The sequence below is a fragment of the Notamacropus eugenii genome, chromosome 1, assembly GCF_028372415.1.
Source record: "Notamacropus eugenii isolate mMacEug1 chromosome 1, mMacEug1.pri_v2, whole genome shotgun sequence".
Classification (NCBI taxonomy): Eukaryota; Metazoa; Chordata; class Mammalia; order Diprotodontia; family Macropodidae; genus Notamacropus; species Notamacropus eugenii.
This window is the reverse complement of record NC_092872.1, coordinates 679156688-679182212: the sequence shown is the minus strand read 5'-3', so window position 1 is coordinate 679182212 and position 25525 is coordinate 679156688. Positions and strand designations below refer to the sequence as shown.

At 39.6% G+C, this 25525-nt stretch overlaps 1 protein-coding gene and 2 long non-coding RNA genes across 4 annotated transcripts in view; 1 reads left to right on the top strand and 2 right to left on the bottom strand.

Annotated features, from left to right (window-relative positions):
- LOC140521145 (uncharacterized) overlaps positions 1-13606 on the bottom strand; it is a 61886-nt gene extending 48280 nt beyond the window's left edge. For both annotated transcript variants that reach the window (XR_011972813.1, XM_072635882.1), the window contains exons 1-3: positions 13435-13606; positions 12279-12414; positions 11652-11747 (exon numbers count right to left, since the gene is read on the bottom strand). Coding sequence is in view for 1 of the 2 variants with exons in the window: in XM_072635882.1 (XP_072491983.1) it covers positions 11652-11747; positions 12279-12414; positions 13435-13470 (268 nt within the window). In the remaining variant the exon portion in view is untranslated. The remainder of the gene's footprint in view (positions 1-11651; positions 11748-12278; positions 12415-13434) is intronic.
- A 693-nt stretch (positions 13607-14299) lies between these two features.
- LOC140521168 (uncharacterized) lies at positions 14300-25112 on the top strand. Its single transcript, XR_011972816.1, has 3 exons — positions 14300-14387; positions 24404-24440; positions 24777-25112. It is a non-coding gene; the product is annotated as an uncharacterized lncRNA (long non-coding RNA).
- Positions 14932-25524, bottom strand: LOC140521167 (uncharacterized). Its single transcript, XR_011972815.1, has 3 exons — positions 25425-25524; positions 20601-20720; positions 14932-15681 (listed from the first exon to the last, which is right to left on the bottom strand). It is a non-coding gene; the product is annotated as an uncharacterized lncRNA (long non-coding RNA).
- Position 25525: the final 1 nt, after the last annotated feature.

The window sequence follows — 25525 nt, the reverse complement described above, 5'->3', positions numbered from 1 at the left end:
CAGCAGTAGTCAAGTACATTCAGCCTGTCAACAAACAGAGATCTAGTCTGGGGGGAAGAAGGGGGAAAGGGTGAGGGAAAAAAAGGGAGAAAGAGAGGGAGAGGAGGAGAGGGAGAAGGAGGGAAGGAGAGAGAACAGGTCTTGAATGTGCCTTATTGGCTGACTCTCAAATACTTCATGCATTTTGTAGTCATTTTCAGAAATCTCTTTAACTCCTGAATTCTATTATTGCTATAAAGAAGTGCTCTTTGTAGATTTATTTTGTAACCTGTTTTTTTCCTAAAGATGTTAATTAAGTTTCTTTGTTGAGTCTTTGGTGTTTTCTATGTAAACCATAATTTCATCATTAAACAGGGACATTTTATCTACTCTGCCTATTTTTAATACTTTTAATCTCTTGCTGCTATTGCTTTATTTTTATCATTAGAGTTCCAGTACTAGGTCAAATAACAGCAGAGAAATGGGGTATCCTTTCACTATTCCTGAATTTATTTGGAAAATTTCTAGTGTGTCCTCCACTGTATACAAAGATAGCTTTTGTCTTATACTTATGTTAAAAAAAAAAAAAGGCTTTTATGCCTCTGTTTTGTGGGATATTTAGCTTAAGGTGTTATATCTTGTCAAAGGTTTTATCTATATCCATTGATATAATTGTCATTCGCGTGATTTTGTGTTCCATATGATTGTTTTGCTAATATGGAATACCTCTGTCATTCTGGTATATATACAGCTTGATTATGATGAATAATTTTTAGAAATATCACTATCATCCTTTCAGCATGGCTAAATTTTTTTGGACAATTCAATATTCACCAATGATAAGTCATCTAGAATTCTATTTCTTTCCTTTCTCCTTCTCTGGTTCGGTTGGGTACTGAGACTACAGTTATATCACAAAGGAAGTTAAGTAGGTTTGTCTTCTTAATATTTCTAAGAAATGGTGAATTTGATGATTTATGGAAGCATGGGAAGACAGGAACTAATAAAAAGTAGGCTGAAATAGGAAAAAATACACACTAAATAAAATGGAAATGGAAAGCACAACCATAAGAAAACAATAAAAAGTGAAAGCCATGGAAATTTTAACTGAAAAATTCAAATTAATTCTACTTTTTAACTGATTATATGTTGTATTGATTTCATATTGTATTTGATTCTATACCTGTTTAAGTCCCTTTTCTATGCCCTTGAGTTTAGCTCAAGGACTTAGCTTTCCCTCTGAGTTAGCTTAAAGTTATAATTAAAAGTCGTTATCTTTCATACTGATAGCCTCTGGACATCTATATCTGTTATCTCTAAGCCCAACAGGTTATCTTGGTGCCATCCCCAAAAGGCATATTGTCTGTCCTTGCCTGCCCTTGTACAATTAGGGGTTTTTTTAAATCTCTTCTAAGGAGACAGCAAGTCTGGTAGTTTTGATCACTGAAGCAAAGATTACAAGACGAAGATGGGTCTCATAAAACAATTAACACAGCTTTCCAGTCAGTAACTGCTAGTCTTACTAATAATAAATGGATCATGTTTTTGCTCAGAACTTTGTGTCTCAGAATTTCTCTGCCAACACTTGAAAACCCTATCTACACTAGTCACTTCAATTTCTTCTTTTCTCATTACCTTACTGACACTATAATCTAGTTTCTGACCCAAGCATAGTCTGCCAAATTTAACAGTCTTTTCTCAATCATCCTTCTTGACCTCTTTGCATTGTTTCACACTACTCACCACCATCCTCTGCTAGCCAATTTCTTTCCTTTTTGGGTTTTCATGATATTCTCTTGGGTCTTCTCCCCGTCTATTCACTCCTAAATTTCTTTTGCTGGTTCAACAACCATGTTTTGCTCCTAAACTGTAGGTATACAAATAATCTCTGTCCTAGATTGTCTTCTTAATACTCATTCTTGGTAAGTCAATCAGTTCTCATGGGTTCAATTATTCTCAATGTAGACAACTCTCAGATACCTCTCTCTCTGTCTCTCACCTCTTCCCCTCAACCTGTCCATTCTGTCCCTGTCCACCCAGTCTCTTACCTGAGGTTCAGTCCCACCATTACCAACTATCTACTTGAAATTTCACACTGGATCTACTATAAGTAACTTTATTTCAAAGAGCAAAACATCTTATTACTTTTAATCAAAAGCTACCCTTCTTTTAAACTTGTCAGGGCTATTATCATCCTATGATCTTTCTATTCACCCAGGTTTACAACTTCATTTAACTGTTGATTCTTCGTGACTTTCCAGCTCCTCATGTATACAGTTATAAAACCTTCTTCTTTCTACATTCACACTATCTCTCACATCTCCTTTTTATCCGCTCATACATACACTACCCTAGTGAAGAGCTTCACCATCTCTCACCTAAATTGCAATAATCTCCTAAATATTTTTCCTACCTTATGTCTCTCTCAAAACCATCCTCTACTAAGTTTCTCAAATGGTTTTCTTGAAACACAAATCTGGCCTTATCGTCCCCTTAATTCAATAAACTCCAGTAGCTCTTGATTTCTACTAGGATGAAAAAAATCCTGTTTTGGCTTTAAAGCCCTTCGTAACCTGTCCTTATATCTTTTCAGCCTTAATACACAATGTTTCCATTTTTGTACACTGTAATCTAAGCAAACCAATTTTATTTCTCCTCAAACATGGCCATCTCCCACCTCCACACCTTTGCTATGGCTGCCATCCCCCTACCCTTACCTTCTTTCTTGTCTTTCCTAAAACCTTAGACCCAGTGCACTCTGAAGTCCATAGACTGAACAACAATGGGTCCTGCCCAAGCTCCAGTCAACGGCTGTTTTTGGACCCTCCTGGCTTAGAGTGAACTTCAATAGTAACTGTTTCTGGTTGAAACAACAACTCTGAGGGTTCTGTCCCTCCCAGCTTGATTTATTTATTAATTTTATTTTCTATTTGAAGGGGCCATCCTCTGACTACTTTTTAACGAGGTCTATTCACTGAATGGGGATTACCTCACTTTTAGTGAGTACCTGAAATGGCCTTAGCCTAAAAGGCCAAGGTCTCCTATTGCATCCTGTGCTGTCTCCAGTCATCCTGATGAATACCTGGTCACTGGAACCAGATGGCTCAGGAGGAGAAAATGAGGCTGGTGACCTTGCACAGCCCTCTTCACTCAAAACAAAGTCAAGTGCAAGTAATGTCATCATTTCTCTGATGTCATGGTCCTTTTCAAAAACAAAGGATGAACACAACAATATCCCCCTACCCCCACCTGTACCTTAGAATCCCTAGTTTGCTTTGATGCAGCTGACATGCTATTTCTATATGAAGCCTTTCCTGATCATGCTTGTACCACCTCAGTGCACTACTGAACCAACTGGGGCTTTGCTCATTGTAATAGAGGTAGGAATGAAAAGTGAAGAACAGCAAAGATTTTTTTTTTAAAAGGTAGGAATAAAGTGGGTGTAGCAACAACAAATTTCAAACTGTATTACCAAAAAATAAAAGGTAATAAAACTATTTGGTACTGCTTAAAAATCAGAACAGGCACATCAATTTAACACCAAAAGAGGTAGGTGTGTGTGCGTGTGCGTGTGTGTGTGTGTGTATACACACACACACAGAATGCCTACTAGTGTTTGATAAACCTTCAAAAAGAACTACTAAGGAAGACCTATTCAACAAAAATTACCAGGAAATATGGGGAAAAAATAAACCAGTTTGGTGGGAAAATACTTTAAAGAAGTTAAGAATTCTAGGTCATGTGAACAATAAATAGCAAACATTTTTTCCAGTCTGTAATAATTTTGAAATACTGCCCAAAAGGAAGAATTATGCACCAGATGTAGAGCAATTACAAAACAAATCTCCAGAACAAGACAGAACTCTTACAAACTAATTGCCTTATGTACTAATCCCAGAGAACACTAATCCTGAAAGAGTACATTCTGTACCATTCCCAAATAGCTTCAAACTCCTGGCTGCAGGCAATCAGGAACACATAAATGACATGCAGGCTTGTGCCTGGAATTCATAATGGAATCTCTTCCCTTCTGTAGAGATTATTGGCATAACCTTTAAGGCAGACAGTGACTTGACTCAGTAAAATGAGTGGGGTGAATTGGACAGCTTCTAGCCTGGTAGCACTGAGGTTAGGGACCCACAAGGGAGAGACTCTCCAGAAACCTACCATAACACCTACAAAAGGGAACAGACACTGATCCAGCCCAGGCAGAGAAGGAAGGGCAAAGTTCCAGAAGAGTAACTAGGCCTGGGAACTAGATTGAGTGGCTGGACTGACTCTGAAGAAAAGAAGAAAAGGGGACAGAAATCCAGCTGGACCTTGCACTGACCCTGCACCAGAAGCTACTAAGGGCAGAAATCAAGAGTAGTGAAATGTAACTTCCCTCAGCTTTTCAGTAGTATAGGCAAGTTTGTAAATCATAAAAATGGGAAGACTCAGGAAGTACACAACAAAGGAATATAAGGAAAAAACAAAGGCCAAAATCGCAAAGATTTTAAGAGGCTAAAACTCAGGCAGATAGAGGTTAAGTATCTGAGGCAGGATTTGAACTTGGGTCTTAACTATTGACCCAGTTCTCTATCCACTGCACGACTTGGCTGCTTAAGGGAAGACAAATGCAAACAACTACACACAAGCAAAATATATGTAGGATAAAATGGAAATAATTTCACAGGAAAGGCCTCAGCATTAAGGCATAACAGGAAAGGTTTCTTGCAGAAGATGAAATTTTCGCTGGGACTTAAAGGACACCAAAAAATAGTGATGAATAGGGAAAGAACTTCAGGCATGGAAGACATCAAATGAAATGGAGTATTTTGTGGGAGCAACAGGAATGAGACCAGTGTCAGTGAATACCAAAGTATGTGAAGGGGAGTGAGTTGTAAAAAGACTGGAAGGGTTACAAGAGGACAGAATGAATGCCAGAGAATTTTGTATTTTCTCCAGGAAGTTACTGGAACCACAAGAATTTACTGAATAGGAGGAACGATATGGCCAGACCTGTGGTTTAGGAAGATCAATTTAACAGCTGAGTGGTAGACAGATTAGAGTCGGGAGATACTTGAGCTAGGGAGACCAACCATAAGGTTACTTCAATAGTCCAGGTGTGATATGATGATGGCCTGGGAAAGGGTGGTTGCAGGGTTTATATAAGGGATTTTACAAGGTAGAATCAACATGATTTGGCTATTGTATATGAAGAGTGTTAGAGAATGAGTAGTTGAAGGTAACACCTAGATTGTGAGCCTAAGTGACTGGGAAGATGGTGTCTCCTGCACAATAATGGCAAAGAATGGAAGAGGGGAGGGCTTGGGGGAAAGATGAGGATAGCTACTGACATACAGAATTTTAAGATGTCTATGGAGTCCACTTCAAAATGTCCAAGAATAGGGTTAGATATCAACATTTGAGAAGCATCAGCTTAGAGATAATTCAGTCCATAGGAGCTGAAGAAATCATTAAGTGAAACAGTACAGGGAGAAAAGTACTTAGGGCAGAGCATTAGGGTCACCTGCTCTTAGTGGGTAAGAAAGAATAGTCAGATAGTAGGTGGAGAACTAGGAGACAGTATAGTTTTTAAAACATGCAGAAGGTAAGAATGATCACAAGGTTCAAAGGCTGAAGGATAAGTGTTGAGAAAAGGTCATAACATTTGGCAATTCAAAGAGCATTAGTAACTTTGGAGAATGGTTTATGTTCACTGATGAGGTCAGAAGCCAGAATGACACTGGAAAATCTGTAGGCAATTGAGGAGTAGCAGTAACAGGGAAAAGAAAAGTGAGAGAAGAGGGATCAAAGAAGCAATTTCCTAGAAAAGATGGGATGGAATGGGATTATTTGTACACGTTTGTCTTGGCAAGGAAAATGGCCACTTCTTCATGTGATAGATTATGCAGGGAGACTGAAGGAAGGTATCTGAGTGATATGAAATGAGGAGTGGGAGGAGTTGTAATTTTTTTCAGTAAAATATGAATCTAATCATCAAATGATTCATACAAAAGAGAATCCTCACACTAAGTTCAAATTTGACCTTAGATACTTACTAGTTCTGTGATTCTGAGAAAGTCACTTGACCTCTGTTTGCCTCAGTTTCCAAAACTATAAAAGGGGATAATTACAGCAGCTACCTAACAAGGTTCACAAGGTTGTTGTGAGGATCAATTGAGATCTTTGCAAACTTCTCTGCATAGTGCTTGAAACATAGTAAGGGCTACTGTTAGCTATTATTATTACTATGATACACTGAATATGGGAAAGTCTTCATGTTTAAATCAGATCTTCTTAAATACAAGAGGATTTACAATGGAGAGAAGCCTTATATGTAACATAATATACATTATATACATATACTTTGCATATGTGATGTACATGAAATATACCCCAATTTAGAAAATGCCAGGGAATGTGAAAGCTAGAGAGAGAAGCAAGAGGAAAACCAGGAGAGATAGCTGAGTGAAAGGGATAATCTTAAAATGACTCCTACTGGAGAAATTTCTTTGAAAAGTAAGGAATGTGGGAAAGCCTTCAGTCACAGCTCAGACTGAATAAACAACAGAGAGTTCACAATGGCAAGAAATGTTTTGAATGTAATTAGTGTGGAAAAGCCTTTAATTACAACTCAACCCTTACTGCCCATTAGAGGTTTTATTATTGTACAGAACAGAATGAAAATAGTGAAGATGGGAAAGAATATCCACAGCTTGAGCATTAGTCTCCACATTGCAGAGAGGCCTTATAAAGCATAATCCTATGAACATGATAAATATGTGAAACTCCTCAGTGAAAGGTAAAGCATTCTCAGAAAAAAGAGGGTTCATTGTGGAGAAAAGCCTTTTAAAGGTCATGAATACCTGGAAGCCTTCAAGGAAATACCTAGCCTGAAGTGATGCAGACTGAAGGCAACAAAACCAAGGTAGTGACACTAAGACTATCCCACCAAAGTCTATGGAAAGAGTCACAAGACATTCAGAGGGGAACAATGAACCAGCTTTGGCCCCTAAAGAATAGCTATGAGAAGACATCTCAATCCCCACATTGCCAAACCTTAACTGAGGGGGAGGTTCACAGGTATTGAACAATCTTTATATTTTCAGATTTTCTCCCCTATGTATTTATTGGATTTGTTGACTATTTTTTCTTCTTAAAATATATTCAAATGTATGGGATGGCTCTCTGGAAGTGGAAGGGATATGATCAAAAATTAGGCAATGTGAAAACAAAAGATACCTAAATTTTATTTCTAAGAACAAAAGTAACAAACATGGTAAAACCTATAAAAACTCAAACCTTGTTTGACATTGGAGAATTTTTACTGAAGAGAATCTATAGGAATGTAAAAAAAAATCTCAGATACCCCTTACACAAACCTTACTAAACATGAAAATAATTTATACTGAAAGGGAAAAAAAAAAACAACACAACCTAGTGAAATATTTATGTTTCTTGGCATTAAAATGTGTTCCCTCTAAAGAATGAAATGGTGAAGTTTCCTTGTTCTTGGACCCCTGCTGTAATTCTCTGCATTTAATTAAGGAATGTGAACAATTTATTCAGAACCATTTATTGCAGTAAGTAACAAATTTAGTCTGTCTTCTGACATTGTCTTATTATTGTTCCTACCTCCTTCATTGACTGGAATATCTCAAATCATACATTTCTAATATTCAACATAAATTAAAGAATTCTTGTTTCTTAAAAAAAAATTAATATGAAGCAAAGTTCTTAGCTGAGAAGGCTGGGGGAGTGGTGCTACAGGAGGCTTGAGAAAAAGATGAAAACATCTGAAAAAGGTAAATAATGGAACAGTGAGTTCAGTAGAAAGGTTTAAAAGGACTGCCTTGCCACAGAGTAAGGACCCACATGAGATTAGGTAAAAGAAATTCATAAGACAATGTCAATGGTTGCGCACAATTTTCTCAGAATGGTGAGAATAATCCAAAGCTGGGGCTTACCAGAACAAGATCAGCACACAGGATAAGGAGGAAACGGAATCAAGAAAAAAAGACAGTATAGGGTTAAACTTATTTACTATGGAGTCATTATGGGGAAAGGAAGTGATGGCCTGGGAAAAAACCTTAAGGGTAGGATTAGAAGTCACAGTGAGAATGAAGAGCAGGGTTTGCAGCTCTAAGGCAGAAAATAGGGAATATTAAAGATGCTCAGATAAAAGGATTTCAGAGTTTGTGAGTATGGAATTGGAACATGTCTCTCTCTCTTTCCCAACAAGCAGGCTAGACTAGGATTCCAGTGGAAGAAATGTGACAGAATGGCTTTTCTCTCTTACTAGGGGAGACAGAAGGCAAGATAGTCTAAAGAGTACTACAGAATGGTGTTTCTCTCCTACTAGAAGGAATTTGATCCAAAATATACAAACAAAACGAAAGAAATATCTGGCAAAAAAAAAATAAGTCCTTATAAGGAATTACTATAGGAACAAAGAGTCCAACAAAGTATGAAAGAATGCCTCAAAGTACAGTAGAACCTAAGCTTACAAATTTCATTCTATTCATCATGCTATTTGTTCATATTGCAAAGCAAATTTTCCCATAGGAAATAATGTAAAGTTGGATGATCAGTACCACATCCCTAAAAATATTCATATAAAAATAATTATTTATAATTTTAAGTAAGTTTTTTGTCCCTAATGAGCTTGTAACGTAATAGCACATGATCAGTACACAATGTAAACCAAAAATCAAATAAATTAACCTGCACTTTACCTTTGAGAAGAGTTGTGGCTGGCGTGAGGGAGACAAGAGGGAGGAAGGGTTACTGCTTCTATGAGAACATCGGGGATTTCAACATGAGAACATTGGGGATTTCAACATCAAGAGTACTCTCTTATGCTACTGTCACTAAAAGGAAGACTAACACTACTGCCTTCACTTATTTTTCATTTTTTAGAATCACTTTCATGTTTTGACTCACTGATTTTTTTTCTTTACATTAGCTTCTGACTAGGAATCTATCTAATGACACTTGTTTTTGACATTTTCTCAGAATGTCACGAAAATGTGACATTGCATTATCATTAAAAATATTTGTGGCTCTCATTGCTACAGCCTTATTTGGGTGATGTTTTTCAACAAAATTCTGACACTCGTACTGTGAATTTTTGTTCGTCCTACAAGACAAATTCTGTGTACACGCATGCCTTGTCAAGAGAACTATGAGTCAGTGCAACTATTCTGGAAAGGAATTTGGAATTAGGCAAATAAACTAAATTTAAACTAAATTTTACAAATTCTTTCCCAAAAGCTCGTACTACTAGGTTATAAACTCAAGGAAGCCACTGAAAAAAGGAAAATCCCCATATGCACCAAAATATTTATTGATACCCTTTTTGTAATGGCTAGAAACTGGATAAAGATGGCCACTGATCAGGGAATGGCTAAGCAAACTGTGATACACGAATGTAACAGAATATGACTGTGATGTAAGAAATGAATACGATGAATGCACAGAAAACATGAAAAGATCTACATGAACTAATGCAGAGTGAAGTAAAGAAAGCCAAGAAAACAATACACATAATGACTACAACAAGGATCTGTAAAGAACAACCACATACAAAAAAAACTCAGAAGTGAATGGCACAAATTTACAAAGAACAAGGCTGGCTCCAAAGAACAGATATGAGGAGATATTCCACTCAACTTCTCTGAAGAAGTAAGAGGTTCAAAAGTGTGCTACTTACACATATCTTCAGACTCTGGGGGTATACTGATCAGTTTTGGCTGATTTTTTTTAATCCTTTTTTTTTTTTTGGTGTTTAGGAAATATTTGTTACATGGTATAACTCCATGAGAGTCAGGAGGGAAAAGCTGGGGGAATAAGAATAAGACATCAAGATTTACATTGAGAAACAGCAAGAAGGCCAGTGTACCTGATCACATAGTATACAGAGGGAAGGAAAGCAATTTAGGATTTAAGAAGGCTGAAAACCAGTTTAAGCAGGTTTTTAAAAGTCAAAAAGATTTTTTTAATAGTTGATCCTAGAGGAAGCCACTTAAGTTTACTGGGAGGGAGAGTAACATGACAGGCAACCTGGACTTCAGGAAGAGTATTTTTGACATGTAAGTGCAAGATGGATTGGAGTGAGGGGAGTCTTGATACAGTGAGTTGGTCTGTTGAAAACGTCCACGCAAGAAGTGATATAAGTCTACATCAGAGTGGGGGCCATATGAGCAGAGAGAAAGGGAAGTATATGAGACATGCTTTTGGAATAGAAATGTTGCGATCTGGCAACAAACTGATTATGTAGAGTGAATTTCGGAGAAGACTGTAGAATGACATTGACACTGACTCTGGGAGAATATATAACTAGGAGGATGGAGGTATAACTCTACACTATTGGGGAAAGAAGTCTCTAAGAATGGAGGATTTGAGGGAAAAGATAATGACTTCTTAAGACATGCTGAGTTTTAGATGCCTAAAAAGGAAAATGGAGAATAATCTTGGCCATGAACCTTTCTATTAAAAACCAGATATATAAAATCTAAGGAATGAGCCATTTGGATAGTTTTATTACCCCATGGATACAAGGTCAAAGCATACAAAAAGGCAGTTCTAGAAACAAAATTACCAACACCCAACTAATTCAAAACCTCTAATATATACAAAATTGTATATGGAAACAACACTGCAACACTATAGACCTATTAAACTAGAAAAAATACTTTACCTATAAAACTGAATAATCTTTTAAAAAGCAAGACAGACAACAAAACTAGTTATGCCTTTTGATCATAGCTTCAGAGATTTAGAGTTCAAAAAGATGTTGGGTGGCATTAAGTTCAATTTCCTTATTTTATAAATGAGACTACTGAGCCACAGAGAAGTTAAGTGATTTGCCTGGGGTTGCACATCTAAACTGTCTGAGAAAAGATTTGAACTCAGATTTCCTGACTCTAATTCCAATTCTCTATGTCCCCTCACTGACCCACATTAATAGTAAACCCTAAGGATGTTATTGAAAAATATAGGTACTGAAAATACCCAATGTATTATTGAAAAATCTCTCTATGCAAATATTCAGAGATTCTATTTCTGATAACAAAAGTCCAGCCTGAAATGACCTATGCTTGAGGAATGTCTGAAAAGATTGTGGATAAGTAAAATTGGATAATTATTACACCATTATCACTGTCATTTCTTAAGAATACAAAACCAGGAAACACTGAGAATGTAGAGAATGTAAAATGAGAATATATACTCAAATCACAATTACATAAAAATCCAGAACATTAATTCTAGAGAACATGGAGGAAAAAAGATGAAAAGAAAATACAGAGCAAAACAGGCTATTTTCCTTTATTTTAAAATTAAAATTAATACATATATTTAAAAAAAGAATCATCACCAGAAACAAGGCAAAAGAACAGTTGCTGTTGGGATTTAGATAACCCAAAGTAAAGAGAGAAGAGAAAAATACATCTCTGATTGAAGGAAACTCTTTTGCCAAAACTGGAGGTACTTAAGAGTGGAAAGATCTTAACAAAAGAGATTTGCTGACAGTTCATGCCAGACAGACTCAGTTCTGGTCCACAGAATAAGGGCCTTGGGCCTTTGAGGAGGTCTCAGAGCTCAGCATATCACTGACACATCCCCTGAAAGACTAGTGAAAATATGGCTTACAATGACTCTCATATGCCTGGTTTTCAATAACTCACCTGGAGGGGTGCCCCAAAGTACTTCTGGGTCCTGTATCCAAGGTGTTTCTCCTTCTTCCAAATGGGAGATCACATCTGGTTTCCAAACTGTAAGTCCTACTCATTAGAAATGGAAATGCATGGAAGAAAGAGGTCTGTTATTCTATTACTAGTAACTTATTATCTGGGGTGAAAAGACATGCTAAAGATGATCAAAGGATTGTACAGAGGTCCTCTGAAAAGTTCAATGCATTGTACTCCTGAGATCTACAGATTTGTAATCCCAAAGAAAATTAGTTTTGACCCACACCCACTAAGGGGATAAAACTTTCTTGTCCTCAGACAGCTATACTGAAACTCTTGGGAAGAAACTATGACCTGAAGGGACCGAGAATGGCAAAACACAACCTCAGAGGTAACACAAACAGGTGGCCAGTTTCTAGCTGTACACAGTAAAGGCCCTTCACCTGAGATCAAGGAGCAACTTCTGCTCCATCAACAGCCACAAGAAAATTAGCAAACTAGGATCTAAACAGCAAACACTAATTCTCAAATATTTACTACATAGGAAATTCTGATTTAGTTAGGTATATTTAGAAAGACACCACTATGGAAACAATCTGAGTCACAGGGGAGAGTGCTTCTTACCTAGGAAGACAAGGTTCTTGTAATTCTCTAACATCACATCCTTGTACAACTCCTTCTGAGAAGTGTCCAGGTTTCCCCACTCTTCCTGGGTAAAATGCACAGTCACATCCTTGAATGTCACTGATTCCCTTTGGACCTTCAGGGAACGGCAAATTAGGAAGGAGTTTTAGGGAGTGGTTCAAAGTACCAACTATATACTTTTTATCCCATACAAACAACTGTAGCAGCTTATATTATAGATTGCCTGAGTTTGGCTTGCGAAGTACTTTTTTAAACTGCAAAGCAAATGCAAGAATTTATTGCCATTTTCATGTGAAATAAAGAGAAAACTAAGAGTAAGAAAGGCTGTCATACAGCACAATCACACCCACTACCTCCTTAAGTGAGCACATGTGAATCATATACTTCATATATTTGGATAATTTTATAACAGTTTCACAATTAAGTACACAACACTAACATCTATCATCAAACTCCGAGTATTACTCACTCCTGGGAGGCTACAAAGCCATCACCCTCCAGTAATTATTAAACATCCTTTCTATTAACATTCTCTGGTATCATGTCTTCTCACACCATTTCATCCTAATTCAAAAACACTAAAACTATGCTGTAGGTGATTCTGTATCCTCTAATACTAACAGCAAACATTTATATAGCTAATATCTCATAAACTTGGTAAATCTCCTATATTTGTACTGTGGGTATTACTTCGCCTAGTTTACAAGAGAAAACGGAAGCCCAACGAAGTTAAGTAACTAGAATATGGTAGACCTGGATCCACGTCAACACTTCAGCACAAGGCCCCCCAGTTTAATTCTTAAGCTAGTTTGCAGCTTAACACCACAGAATCCCATAAACAGGCATTCTCACAATGTTAAATTTTAACAATAAATTTAGTCCAAACACTAGTATTTGCACTACAACAACTGTCTTGCTTGTTCTTTCTCCCTAGTTACACCCTAGAAATGGTGGCCGGTTCAGTCTTAACTTTTTCTCTGCCTTTCCTTTTCTAATTTTACAAATTCAGATGCACAGTTATCTCATCTTCCTCGTCTCAAGGCACGGAGTACTTAGAAGTCTGAAATGGCTCATTGGGGAATTCAGACTTCCCCTTCGGGGCTCGGGTGTAAGTCTCAGAACAAACTGAACTCACTTTGCAGCCTGGCGCCGTCAGGAATACAGGGGCCATGCCCGCCCCTTGCCAAGGGCAGAGCGCTCACAAGGCAGAACTGGCAGAGACAAGCATTAGTCTGCCTCGCCCCCTCCAGACCCGGGGCAGACCCGGCGCTCCCAGGGCAGACCCGGCCCTCCCGCGCCACTGCCCCCGCACGGGGAGCTCACGAACAACCCAGGCCCCGGGGTGGGGGGTTCAAGGACCGGGCACACGAGGGGCACTAGCGGTTCCAGCCCCAAGTCCGGGGAGGGACCGAGGGGAGCCCGACCGGGACGCGGCCGGCTCTCCTTCCCCGCACACGGGGGGCGGCGAGACAGGCTCAAGGGCCGGCGGGGCACGGCTGGCCCAGGAAGGGCCGGACCAGGCACCTGCCAAGAGAGTCGCCCGGCCCTGCGCTCCCCAAGACCCCCGAGCCAGGGCCTGGCAGCCGGCTCGGCTCAGCGCAGACCCCCGATCCCTGGGGGCACGAGCGGCAGCAGCGGGGAGAGGCCGCGGGAGACGTAGGGTCGGAGGGAGGGCCGAAGGCCGGAGGAGCCCCGGTCCCGCTGCGGCTACAGGAAGGAAAGGAGAGACAAAAAGGAAGTCGAACTGGCCACGCCATCAAAGCACTACCGCAGAGGGACCAGAAGTGACGTCAGAGGACAGGCCTCCCAGCTCTTCCTGCCCTTCTCCTTCAACTCCACCCACTTCCAGACGTGTTTCAGCGCTTCTCTCTTTTGTTTAGCATCAATCAACGCTCCCTTGGCAACCGCCACTAAGAGTCCTGCCTTATTCTGACAGAAGCAGAGTCTTGCCTTGATATTTCCGGAAATGTAGCTGGAGGGCAGGAGAGATTTGTGCGCATGTCTGGAAAGAAAGGCTAGGGAGCGGAAGGAGTCTCAAAGGCTTATAGGCAGCACCACACCTTAAACCTTTAAGATGGGGCGTTCTTGGTAAGCTGAAGTGTGTGAAATCGGTTTTTAAGAAGATATTTTGATAACTCCATTTCAATATAATTGTTTTCCTTTGTAATCTTAAGTGTTTTATTCATTTAAAAATGCTATTCTAAGAAGGGCCTATTAGACCTTCTCCCCAGACTGTTCAAAGGTCTAGGACAGTATTTTTTTAAAAAGGTAAGAATCCAAACTTTAGGGTTTTGTTTTTCTTTTCATTTGGAGGAGAACTGGGAGCTGGGAAGGAAAAAAAAAATTTTGTTTTAATTTTTAAAATGAACAAGAGAAAAATATGAGCATCTGTGCTTTGTGGTAATAACTCAGGACACAAAGCAAAATGAAAAAATAAACTCCTGTCTATGTGGTTTAGCAGTGCCTAACACACTTCAGCACTTAATACATAGGTGCCTAATAAATTGTTTTTGGTTGATAACTGCACAAGAGTGTGCGTGGGGTGTTGTAGGTCCAACACTATATTCATAGGACAGAGGCTATGAATATGTCAGAGTAATTCTGAATCACATGTGGAGCAGACTCTCCACAAAGAAGACAGAACCAAAACATTTATTTAAATACCAGAAAGCCAAATCCGTCACAGCAACAATGAAATCTATAGACAATAACAATGCAGGGGACACCACTGTTCCCAAACCTTCCCCCTGTTAGGGTCTTCCCATAAACAATACTCACAGCTAGCTGCCTGCTTCCTGTCTCTCCCTCAGCTCTAACTGCTAGGAGCAACTTCCTCTCATCTCTGCTCCACCCCTTTGGCAAGCTCCTCCCACCTCAGACTCATGTGACTCAGACAGGTCAGATGGGCCTATTAATGGGTGGGAAAGATCTTCTCATTCTGCAAAAATACATTAAGAATACATTGATCCCTAAGATCTTTAATATCCATTACATAGGTTAATGGGAGTTTAGGGGTAACTGGTGTCAACAGAACTTTACGACAATGTAACAGGGATAACGTTAAATGAGCACATAAAACAATATCAGGGTGGTGATTGAACACAAGCACCCCATTATTATCCCCTCGAACAAATAGGGCCCAAAATCTTGAGGAAAAGGGCAAAGGTTTCTTCTTCCGTAGCTACTTCCTGCTGAGATTGGACATAGAGTTGTCCTTGCCCCAAGAAGTCCTATTCGAGGCATCAGTTCTTTAGCTGGCATCCAGAGCTTAGCTGACGCCACGTCCAGGGGTGACACATCACAGTCATAGACAGGAGGTGACATCCAGCTTAAGCAATCAGGCATCTGCAGGTAGAGTGTACTAAGTCTTCAGGAAACAAATCTAGCAAACAAGTTTAACAGACAAAAAAACCAACAAATAAAAAACCAAGGAGACAATAACCAGAAGCAGAGTAGATATAAAAAGTCAGCTGTGCTTCTGGGGTCCATAAATCCACTATCATAGCCTCATTCATGATAGAATATGTGAATTAGGGGTACAATTTAATAATCATCTTCTCCTGAATAAACGGTTACATTATTATCTTTCCCATGTACTATAATTTCCACAGTCTTTGGAATATCACCAGGTTTTTCTTCCCAATTTTATTCTATCAGTAGAACCCTTTAGAGGGAGGGGCAGGGAATATTACATTTGATGTTAATGATACTAATGTTAATTTTCCTGTCATTCCCCCCTCTCTGATTGACTTCCACATAGACAGGAGTTGTTGGGGGCAGTCTCTTTCAGCAATCAGGCCTTACAAAGAATAATAGTGCCTGGGGGAGAAGTAAAAGGGAAGGATAACCTATTTCCAGTGTCCATTTTGTCACTCCATCATATCTTAGGACTCAGACATCTCATACAGCTGTGTAGCACCTGAGAGCATTTTTTTCTAATTATTTATTTTTAGTTCTCAACATTCATTCCTAACTCTTTGAGTTCCAACTTCTCTCCCTTTCTCCCTCCTCAAACATCCCAACTGTGAAGGTAAGCAATTCAATATAGGTTACACCTGTGTAGTTATTCAAAAGGCTTCCATAATAGTCATGTTGTGAAAGACTAACTATATTTCCCTCCATCCTATCCTGTCCACCATTTATTCTAATCTCTTTTTTGGTCCTTGTCCCTCCCCGAAAGTGTTTACTTCTAATTACTCCCTCCTTCCATTTGCCCTCCCTTCTATCATCCCCTCCACACCCCATTTATTCCCTTGTCCCCTGTTTTCCTGTAGTGTAAGATAGAGTTTCATACCAAATTGAGTGTGCAGGTTATTCCCTCCTTAAGCCAAATGTGATGACAGTAAGCTTCTCTTGTTCCCTCTCATCTCCCCCGTTTCCCCCTCCATTGAAAAAGCTTTTTCTTGCCTCTTTTATGAAAGATAATTTGCCCCATTCCATTTCTCACTTTCTCCTCCCAATATATTCCTCTCTTATCCCTTAATTTTATTTTTTTAGATATCATCCCTTCCTATTCAACTCACCCTGTGCCCTCTGTCTATATGTATATAATCCCTCCAACTACCCAAATACTGAGAAAAAGTCTCAGGAGTTACAAATATTATCTTTTCATGTAGTAACATAAATAGTTCAACTTTAGTAAGTCCCTTATGATTTCCCTTTCCTGTTTACCTTTTCATGCTTCTCTTGATTCTTGTGTTTGAAAGTCAAATTTTCTATTCAGCTCTGGTATTTTCATCAAGAATGCTTGAAAGTCCTCTATTTCATTGAATTACCACTTTTTCGCCTGAAATATTATACTCAGTTTTGCTGAGTAGGTGATTCTTGGTTTTAATCCTAGCTCCTTTGACTTCTGGAATATCATATTCCAAGCCCTTCTATCCCTTAATGTAGAAGGTGCCAGATCCTGTGTTATCCTGATTGCATTTCCACAATACTTGAATTATTTCTTTCTGGCTGCTTGCAATATTTTCTTCTTGACCTGAGAACTCTGGAATCTGGCTACAATCTTCCTAGGAGTTTTTCTTTTCAGATCTCTTTTGGGAGGTGATTGGTGGGTTCTTTCAATATTTATTTTACCCTCTGGTTCTAGAATATCAGAGCAGTTTTCTTTGATGATTTCTTTTTTTTCTTTAAATTTTATTTTTCATTTTTAACACAGTGCATAACACATAAGACAATTCCAACTTTTGGTCAGGTGATACTTCTTTATAAAGCATTTACAATATAGACCACAAAAGAATTTTTTTTAAACATTAACCAACTGAGATACAAATAATATTTATGTTTGCTAACTTCACAACCCCTTGACCTAATTGTCTCCACAGTATTACTAAGAATTAAAGGACCCTAACTTAGTGTTGTTGGTCTAAAGTCCTAAGCCTAATAGCTTAATTTTAGACTTAACCTCGGATGTTCCCCTACCAACAATCTATAATTTAATAGATCTGGTATTAAGCTTACAAACCTTTTGACTACAGGAAATTGCCACCAAGAGTAGGGACATTGCAGGGAAACAATATCTCCCCAACTTCATGTCATTTCTAGGCAGGAGTAGATTGTCAATTTGCATTCAGTCAGGCTTAGAGTCTGCCAGGTGTCAGTGGGGAAATTGAGTCAGGAGTGTCCTACCTCAGCCCAGGCTAAATAGCCGCTCTCCCACTCCTCCCATGAGATCACCTTTTGCAATTCATACCAGCATCTCACAGGCTTACTGGCATCATGGAATGGAGGCTCAGACCGCCTTTCTTGCTATCCATATCTGGAATTAGACTCAGAAGAACAGTCACTTAATAGTCCCATAGCATCTTAAAATAACAAGTTCCAATAACTAGGTTTCAATATGATTATAATTTCACTTTGGCTAAGGAACATCTTTTAAGGCAAGTCTTAAGTGGCTTACATGGCTTTCTATATGTGTTCTAGTTCCAGATTAAATAGCAATCATAAAATCAAATTTACCATTAATACCTTAACTTTTCCATCAATGCCAAATTTTACCCAAGGTTACCTTCCTCTTGGAAATTTAGACAAAAATTCTTTCCCCCAAACTAAAGATGTCCTTGATTTATTCTCAGTAATTAATTAAGTCAATTGTTTTAATATTAATTGCTTTTACCTCACTTTGAAACATGTCCAATTTTTCTCCCCATCACTCCCCTCCCCCCACTTCCTAATACCTTGCATTCTGATTACTCCTTCCCTCAATGTACCCTCCTTTCTATCACACCCCACCCTTCCCTTATCCCCATCTTCTCTCTTTTCTTGTAGGGCAAGAAAAATTTCTATACCCCATTCCCTGTATTGCTTATTTTTCAGTTATATGCAATAAAAATTCCCAACATTTGTAGCTAATACTTTGAATTCCAACTTCTCTCCTTCCCTCCCTCCTTCCCCAACCCCACTGAGAAGGCAAGCAATTCAATACAGACTAAATATGTGTCATTTTGCAGAAGACTTCCATAATAATCATGTTGTGTAATACTAACTATATTGCCCTCTATCCTACTCTATCCCCCCTTATTTTTTCCCCTCATTTGACCTTGTCCCTTCCTGAAAGTGTTTATTTCTAGTGACTCCCTTCTCTCATTTGCTCTCCCTTCTATCATTCCCCTCACCCCACTTGTTGCCTCCTCCCCTTCTTTCCTGTGGTGTAAGATAGATTTTCATATCAAATTTAGTGAGCATGTTATTCCCTCCTTTAGCCATATGTGGAGAGAGTAGCTTCACTTTTCCCCTCCTCCTACTCCCTTTTCTCCTCCACTGAACAAGATTTTTCTTGTCTCTTTTATGAATTATAGCCTGCCCCACTGCATTTCTCCCTTTCTCCTCCCAGTATTTTCCTCCCTCACCCCTTAATTTTTATTTTATTTTACTTTTTGTGTGGATATCATCTCTTCTGATTCAACATAACCTGTACTCTGTGTGTGTGTGTGTATGTACAATCACTCCATCTACCCAAATACTGAGAAAATATTCTAGAGTTATAAATATTTTCTTTCCATGTAGTAAACAGTTCAGCTTTAGAAAGTCTTTTATGATTTTTCTTTCCTGTTTACCTTTTCATGCTTCTCTTGATTCTTGTATTGGAAAGTCAAATTTTCTACACAGTGCTAGTCTTTTCCTCAATATGAATACTTCAAAGTCCTCTATATCACTGAATAACCATTGATTCCCTTGAAGTAATTGTTTCTTCCTAGCTGCTTGCAGCATTTTCTTCTTGATCTGGGAACTCTGAAATTTGGCCACAATATTCCTAGGAGTTTCTCTGTTTGGGTCTCTTTCAGGAGGTGATCAGTGGATTCTTTCAATATTTATTTTGCCTTCTGGTTCTAGAATATCAGGGCAGTTTTCCTTGATAATTTCATGGAAGATAACGTCTAGGCTCTTTTTTTGATCATGGCTTTCAGGTAGTCCCATAACTTTTTAATTGTTTCTCCTGGATCTATTTTCCAGGCCAGTTATTTTTCCAATGAGATGTTTCACATTATCTTCTATTTTTTCAAACTTTTGCTTTTGTTTTTTAACTGCTTAGTTTATCTCATAGTCATTCATTTCCCTGAATTCAATTCTTTCTTTCAAGGAATGGTTTTGTTCAGTGAGCTTTTGAACCTTCTCCTCTGTTTGGCTAATTCTGCTTTTTAAAGCCTCCTTCTCCTCATTGGCTTTTTGAACCTCTTTTTCCAATTGAGTTACACTCTTTTTAAAGGTGTTATTTTCCTCAGCATTTTTTTGGTTCTCCTTTAGTAAGCTGCTAACTCTCTTTTCAAGCTCTTCTATTGCCTGAGCCAAGTTTAAGATCCCTTTGGAGGACCTGGAGGCAGGGGCTTTGACTTCCTCTGACAGTATGCCTTGTTCTTCCTTATCTGGCAGGATGGGAGGAGACACCTGTTCACCAAGAAAGTAACCTTTTATGGTCTTATTTTTTTCCCCTTTTTTGGGCATTTTCCCAGCCAGTTACTTGGCTTCTGAGTTTCCTTTCCATAACCACCTGGCCTCCAGTTCCACCAAGCCAGCACTGGGGGCTGAGATTCAGATGAGCTGCTCCAATCCCTCAGGGGTTTTAGGTGAGGACAGGGCCTCTATGAGATTAAGATCAGCTGCTCAGGTGGGGGCAGGGCCACCATACAGGGCTCAGTTCCCTCAGGGGCTTTAGAATGAGGCCTTCAACAATGGATGTGGGCTGCTGCCTGCCTTGGGAGCCCTGTCCACTGCTGCCTCCACTGCTGCCACCTAAGGAGGCTTGAGTTATGGGGTCACCCTGCTCCCTTCTTGGCCAGCCAAAGAAACTCTCTTACTGACCTTTAGCACCTGTGGATTGAGGGATCTGTGCTACCGCTGGAGATTCTGTCCCCGAAGCCTGCTCGGTTCTGCTCCTCCAGGTGCCGCGTGGTTCAAAAGCAGGAATTCAAGGAAGCATGTCTATGGAGCAGAGGGGGTAGATGGGATGAGAGAAAAGAGAAACCTGCTGACCACAAGATCTAAAGAAGATTCTAATCAACAACTGAAAACCCCATTCTTTGTGCAGCCCTCTTTTCAGGTATGCACTGAAAGGAACTCTGCCCACCAGGCTCCATTTCCCGGAAAGCCAGGGCCCTTTACTGGAAACAGTGCAAGAAACTGATGGTAGAGAGTCTGGGGCTTTGGCAGTGAGAGGCTAGCTGATGTCAGCTTAAATCATTCATCCTTCCTTCACCAATGTTTTTCATTTCAGGCAGATCTATCTGCCCACTGGCCTTGCTATTTTCCCCAACCTCTCATCTTCATGGGAACCAGGAATCCTGAATTCCCAGCCTGCCTTTTCACCAGTCTAAGGACTACTTCCCTGTAGTCACTAAAAAATACATTTAGGACTAAGTCAGAGGGAGGAATGGAAGGACAAGAGGTTATGATCAGAGAAAAATTTTGAAATTCAGGATCTTGGTGGTGGCACATTTGGGTTTCTGGTGAAATTGAGATGTAACCCCTCTACATGCACAAGCGATCCCCTTCTATTCTGCATTTTCCAGCAAATACCATTCTCCCTCCCCAATTATCTTTTCTGTCCCATTAATATTTCCTTGACTGCTTCCCTACTGCCTACAAAGATTCCTATGTCAACCATATCCTCAAAAACCCCTAACCTGACCTGTCCTTCTGTACTGACTATTATCCTATATGTCACCTCTCTTTATCAGTTAAATTCTTGAGGCCATTTACAGGAAAAATCCTGTTACTTCCTTTCCTATCACTCTGCCTAACTCTTTGCAGTCTGACTGTGATATCATCATTCTACTGAATTTGCTTTCTCCAGAGTTACTAATGATCTCTAACTGTCAAATTAATGGCCTTTTCTCAATCCTCATCATTCACCTCTTTGAAACCTTTGGTATTCTCACCCTCTTCTTGATCATTTATTCTCTGGGTTTTTATGACACTGCTTTTCCATGGTTCTCTTCACTGACTTACCTTCTCTGTTTCTTTATGCTGGATCTTCATCCAGCTCACACTTGCTAAGTATATTCTAGGACTCTGTCCTGTGATCTCTTCTTCCTCTCTGCTATTTCAATTGACTTTATTCAAGATTTGAAACTATAAAGCATCACTGGGATAACATTTGTGTCGAAAAGATAGGTTAGAATTGTTAAATGTAATTCATAATTTTCCAAATCAAATCTACTCTCTCCCTCCTATTCAATTCTGGGTCCAACTAATTATTCAATTTAAGTGTCCACCCCACACATATGTATCATACTCAATGTACTGGCTATCCAATTCCCTTTTCCAAAACCTTAAACCTTATTGTACTCTGAAGATTGGACAATACTAGGCCCCTGTCCAAGCTCCACTTAAGGGCTGTTTTCTGGACCCTCCTTCCTGGCTTAAGAGAGATTATCAATAGTATCTGTTGCTGTTTCCCTCCCAGTCTGATGTACTTATTTTTCTTTGCCTCATTAAAGGAATATGTCAATATCCTTGTATCCCTCCACTCAAGTTTAGGGTGACCCAGCTCAGAAAGGAGAATACCAACTGGAATATTCTGGGTGGTGATGAATTCCTCTGTCCAGACTGCTGGAGGCAGCTATACCAAGCCATATTCTCAGCAGGAGGGCTGAAGACTTTTATCCACCTCCCCATTTAAATGTCCATCAATCAGGATTGATTTTTCCTGTTAAGGGCATTTCCTTTCAAAAAAATATTTAAGATATTCAGTGTCTCCAATAGGTGTCTTTGGTTACTGACCATCAATTTATTATTAGCTAGCCTAATTAATAAATTGATTATCAATTACCCATAAACTTTGTCTCTCAGGTTTTTTCATTGTCACAAGTGTCATACCAATCAAACTGCCAACATATTACTTTATTGAGCTAGAAAAAAAAAGTATTAAGTTCTTCCTCATCTAGAGAAACAAAAGGTCTGAAATCTCAAAGGAAATGATGTTAAAAAAAAAGGGGGAAGGTGACCTAGCAATCAATTAATCAATAAACATTAAGTGCCTACTATTTGTCAGGTACTATGTTAAGCAGGGGTTATAAAATGAGGCTCTCTCAAGGAGCTTACAATCTAATGGGGGAAACAGCAAGCAAAACAAATATACAGGGGGCAACCTATATACAGGTTTAACAGTAAATAATTGACAGAAGGAAGGCACTGGAATTAAGAGGGGTTGGGGAAGGCTTCCTATAGAAGATGGGATTTTAGATGGAACTTAAAGGAAGTCAGTAGTCAGAGCAAAGGAGAGAAAGTACTGGAGGCATTGGGGACAGTATTGGGAGTAGATACCTGGAACTGAGAGATGGAGTGACTTGTTCATGGAACAGCAAGGTGGCTAGTGTCACTGGATCAGAGTATCTGGCGGGAAGGTAAGTGTAAGAAAACTGGAAGGGTAAGAGGAGGCTAGTTATGAAGGACTTTGAAAGTCAAACAGAGCATTCTGCGTTTGATACTATAGACAACAAGAAAGCACTGGAGTTTACTGGGTAGGGGTGTGTGTGTGCATGTGACATTATTAGACCTATTAGCTGAATAGAGGATGGAATAGTGTTGCAGGGAGACCCACCAGCAAGCTACTATAGTAATTGTAGGAAGGTGATGAGGACTTTTTACTAAAGTGCTGGTAGTGTCAGAGGAGAGAAGGGGGGCATTTATGAGAAATGTTGAAAAGGTGAAATTGATAGTGCTTGGCAAAAGATTGGATACAGGGGCTGAGAGATAGGAATTCAGGATAATTTCTAGGTGGTGAGTCTGAAGGACAGGATGAATTCTATTTTAGACAGAGTTTAAGATGTTTACTTGGATACCCAATTCAAGATGTCTAAAAGGCAATTGGAGATTTGAGATTGGAGGACAGCAGAGAGTGGGGCAGGATAGGAAGACTTGAGAATTATCAGCATAGAGATGGTAATTAAATCCATGAGCTGATGAGATCACCAAGTGAAGTAGTACAGGGAGAAGAAAAGAAGACTAAGAGACACCTATAGTTAGAGGGTGTGATCTAGAAGGGGATCCAGAAAAGATGTGTTCTAGATGGGTAGCAGGTAAAATCCAGAGGCATCATAGGGAATGGTAGACCTAGGTACTTTCTTTACTCTCCCTGACAGCCTACTCTAATACCTACTGAACCAACTTTTGTGTCAGTAGGGAGCTTTCCCTTTGCTCCACTGAGGGAACTCAAACTAAAAGAGCAGGGTCTACAGGGTGCCACATTGCCAGATCTGCCACTCACTCCCAACATTAACCACAATGAGACTTTCTTCTAATTGCTTAATATAGGACAATGTACTTTTAATATTGTGTTGGCAATATCACTGTTCCATAGATGTTAATAAGAAGCAGTGGATATGTTTGCTGTGCTCAAGCTTGCATCATGCTAACCTCATAGGATTATTAGGAACTTTCTCATTTTCCTAAAGAGAGTTCCATGGATATTTTTAAATTTTTTATTCTTTTTAATTATTAAGCATTTTTTTCTCCCTCCCAACTCACCCCCCAATAACAAAAAAGATTTGGTTGTGCAAAAACTTGTATGAAATTTAACTTTCAAAACACTGAAAATTTTAGAAAATGTTATGTAATTTAAACTGTCCATTTTATCTTCAATGAACCTCTTTATCCTTTTTTAGGTCATGAATTTGTTCCCCCCATCCATAACTCTGAAAGGTAATTTCTTCTTTGTTCCTCTAATTTATGACATTTTATATCTACACCATGTATCCATTTGAAGGTCATCTTAATACATGGTGTGAACTGTTTGTCTAAACCTAATTTCTGTCAGACTGCTTTTCAGTTTTTCCAGCAGTTTCTGTCGAATAGTGTCTTTTCCCCCATGGATGGGTTTGTTGGTTTATTAAATACTAGGGTACTGTATTTGTTTTTGTACGTTGTGTACCTAATCTGCTCCACTTGTCAGCCCCCGTCCAAAGTTACCAGTGATCTCTTAATGACCAAATCCAAAGCCTTTTCTCAATCCTCATTCTCTTTGACTTCTCTCTGCAGCCTTTTATACTGCTGATCCACATCTTCCTTGATACCTTCCCTTCTCTAAGTTTTGAGGACATCACTCTCTACCGGTTCTCCTCCTGTCTACTAAAAAAGCAATTAGAGGAAGGTCTCATGGCGCTTAACTTTGGGGGTGAGTGGCAGAGCTGGCAATGCGCAACCCCCAGAGATGGGGTTCTTCTGGGTTATGGAGACTTCTCCCCGTGGAGCAAAGGGAAAGCCCCTACTGACCCAAGGACTGGTTCAGTGGGTGTTAGAGGAAGCTGACAGGGAGAGTCAACAAGTGCCCAGGTCTGCCCAGTGACTGTTGACCTCCTCTTGGAGAATTGCCTGGAGTGGGGATGGGGGCGGGGCGGGGGGGAGGGGCAACCTGCAGCCACGTGTGGCCTTCTAGGTCCTCAAGTGCAGCCCTTTGACTGATTCTAAACTTCACAGAACAAATCTCCTTAATAAAGGAATTTGTTCTGTAAAATGTGGACTCCGTCAAAGGCCGCACCCGAGGACCTAGAAGGCCACACGTGGCCTCGAGGCCGCAGGTTCCCCACCCTTGTCCTAGACTAACCCAGAGTCACACAGCCTTCCAGATTTGCAGAACTCTCACTTGACCATGCCCGGCTGCTTTGCCCGGAGTGGGGACCTAGTTACCTGGCATTAAGCACCTGGGAAGCAGGTGTGGTGGGGGCTCCGGGGCACTACTGCTGCAATACTGGGTAAAACCTTGTACGTGAAGAGGAAGGAAGAACCAA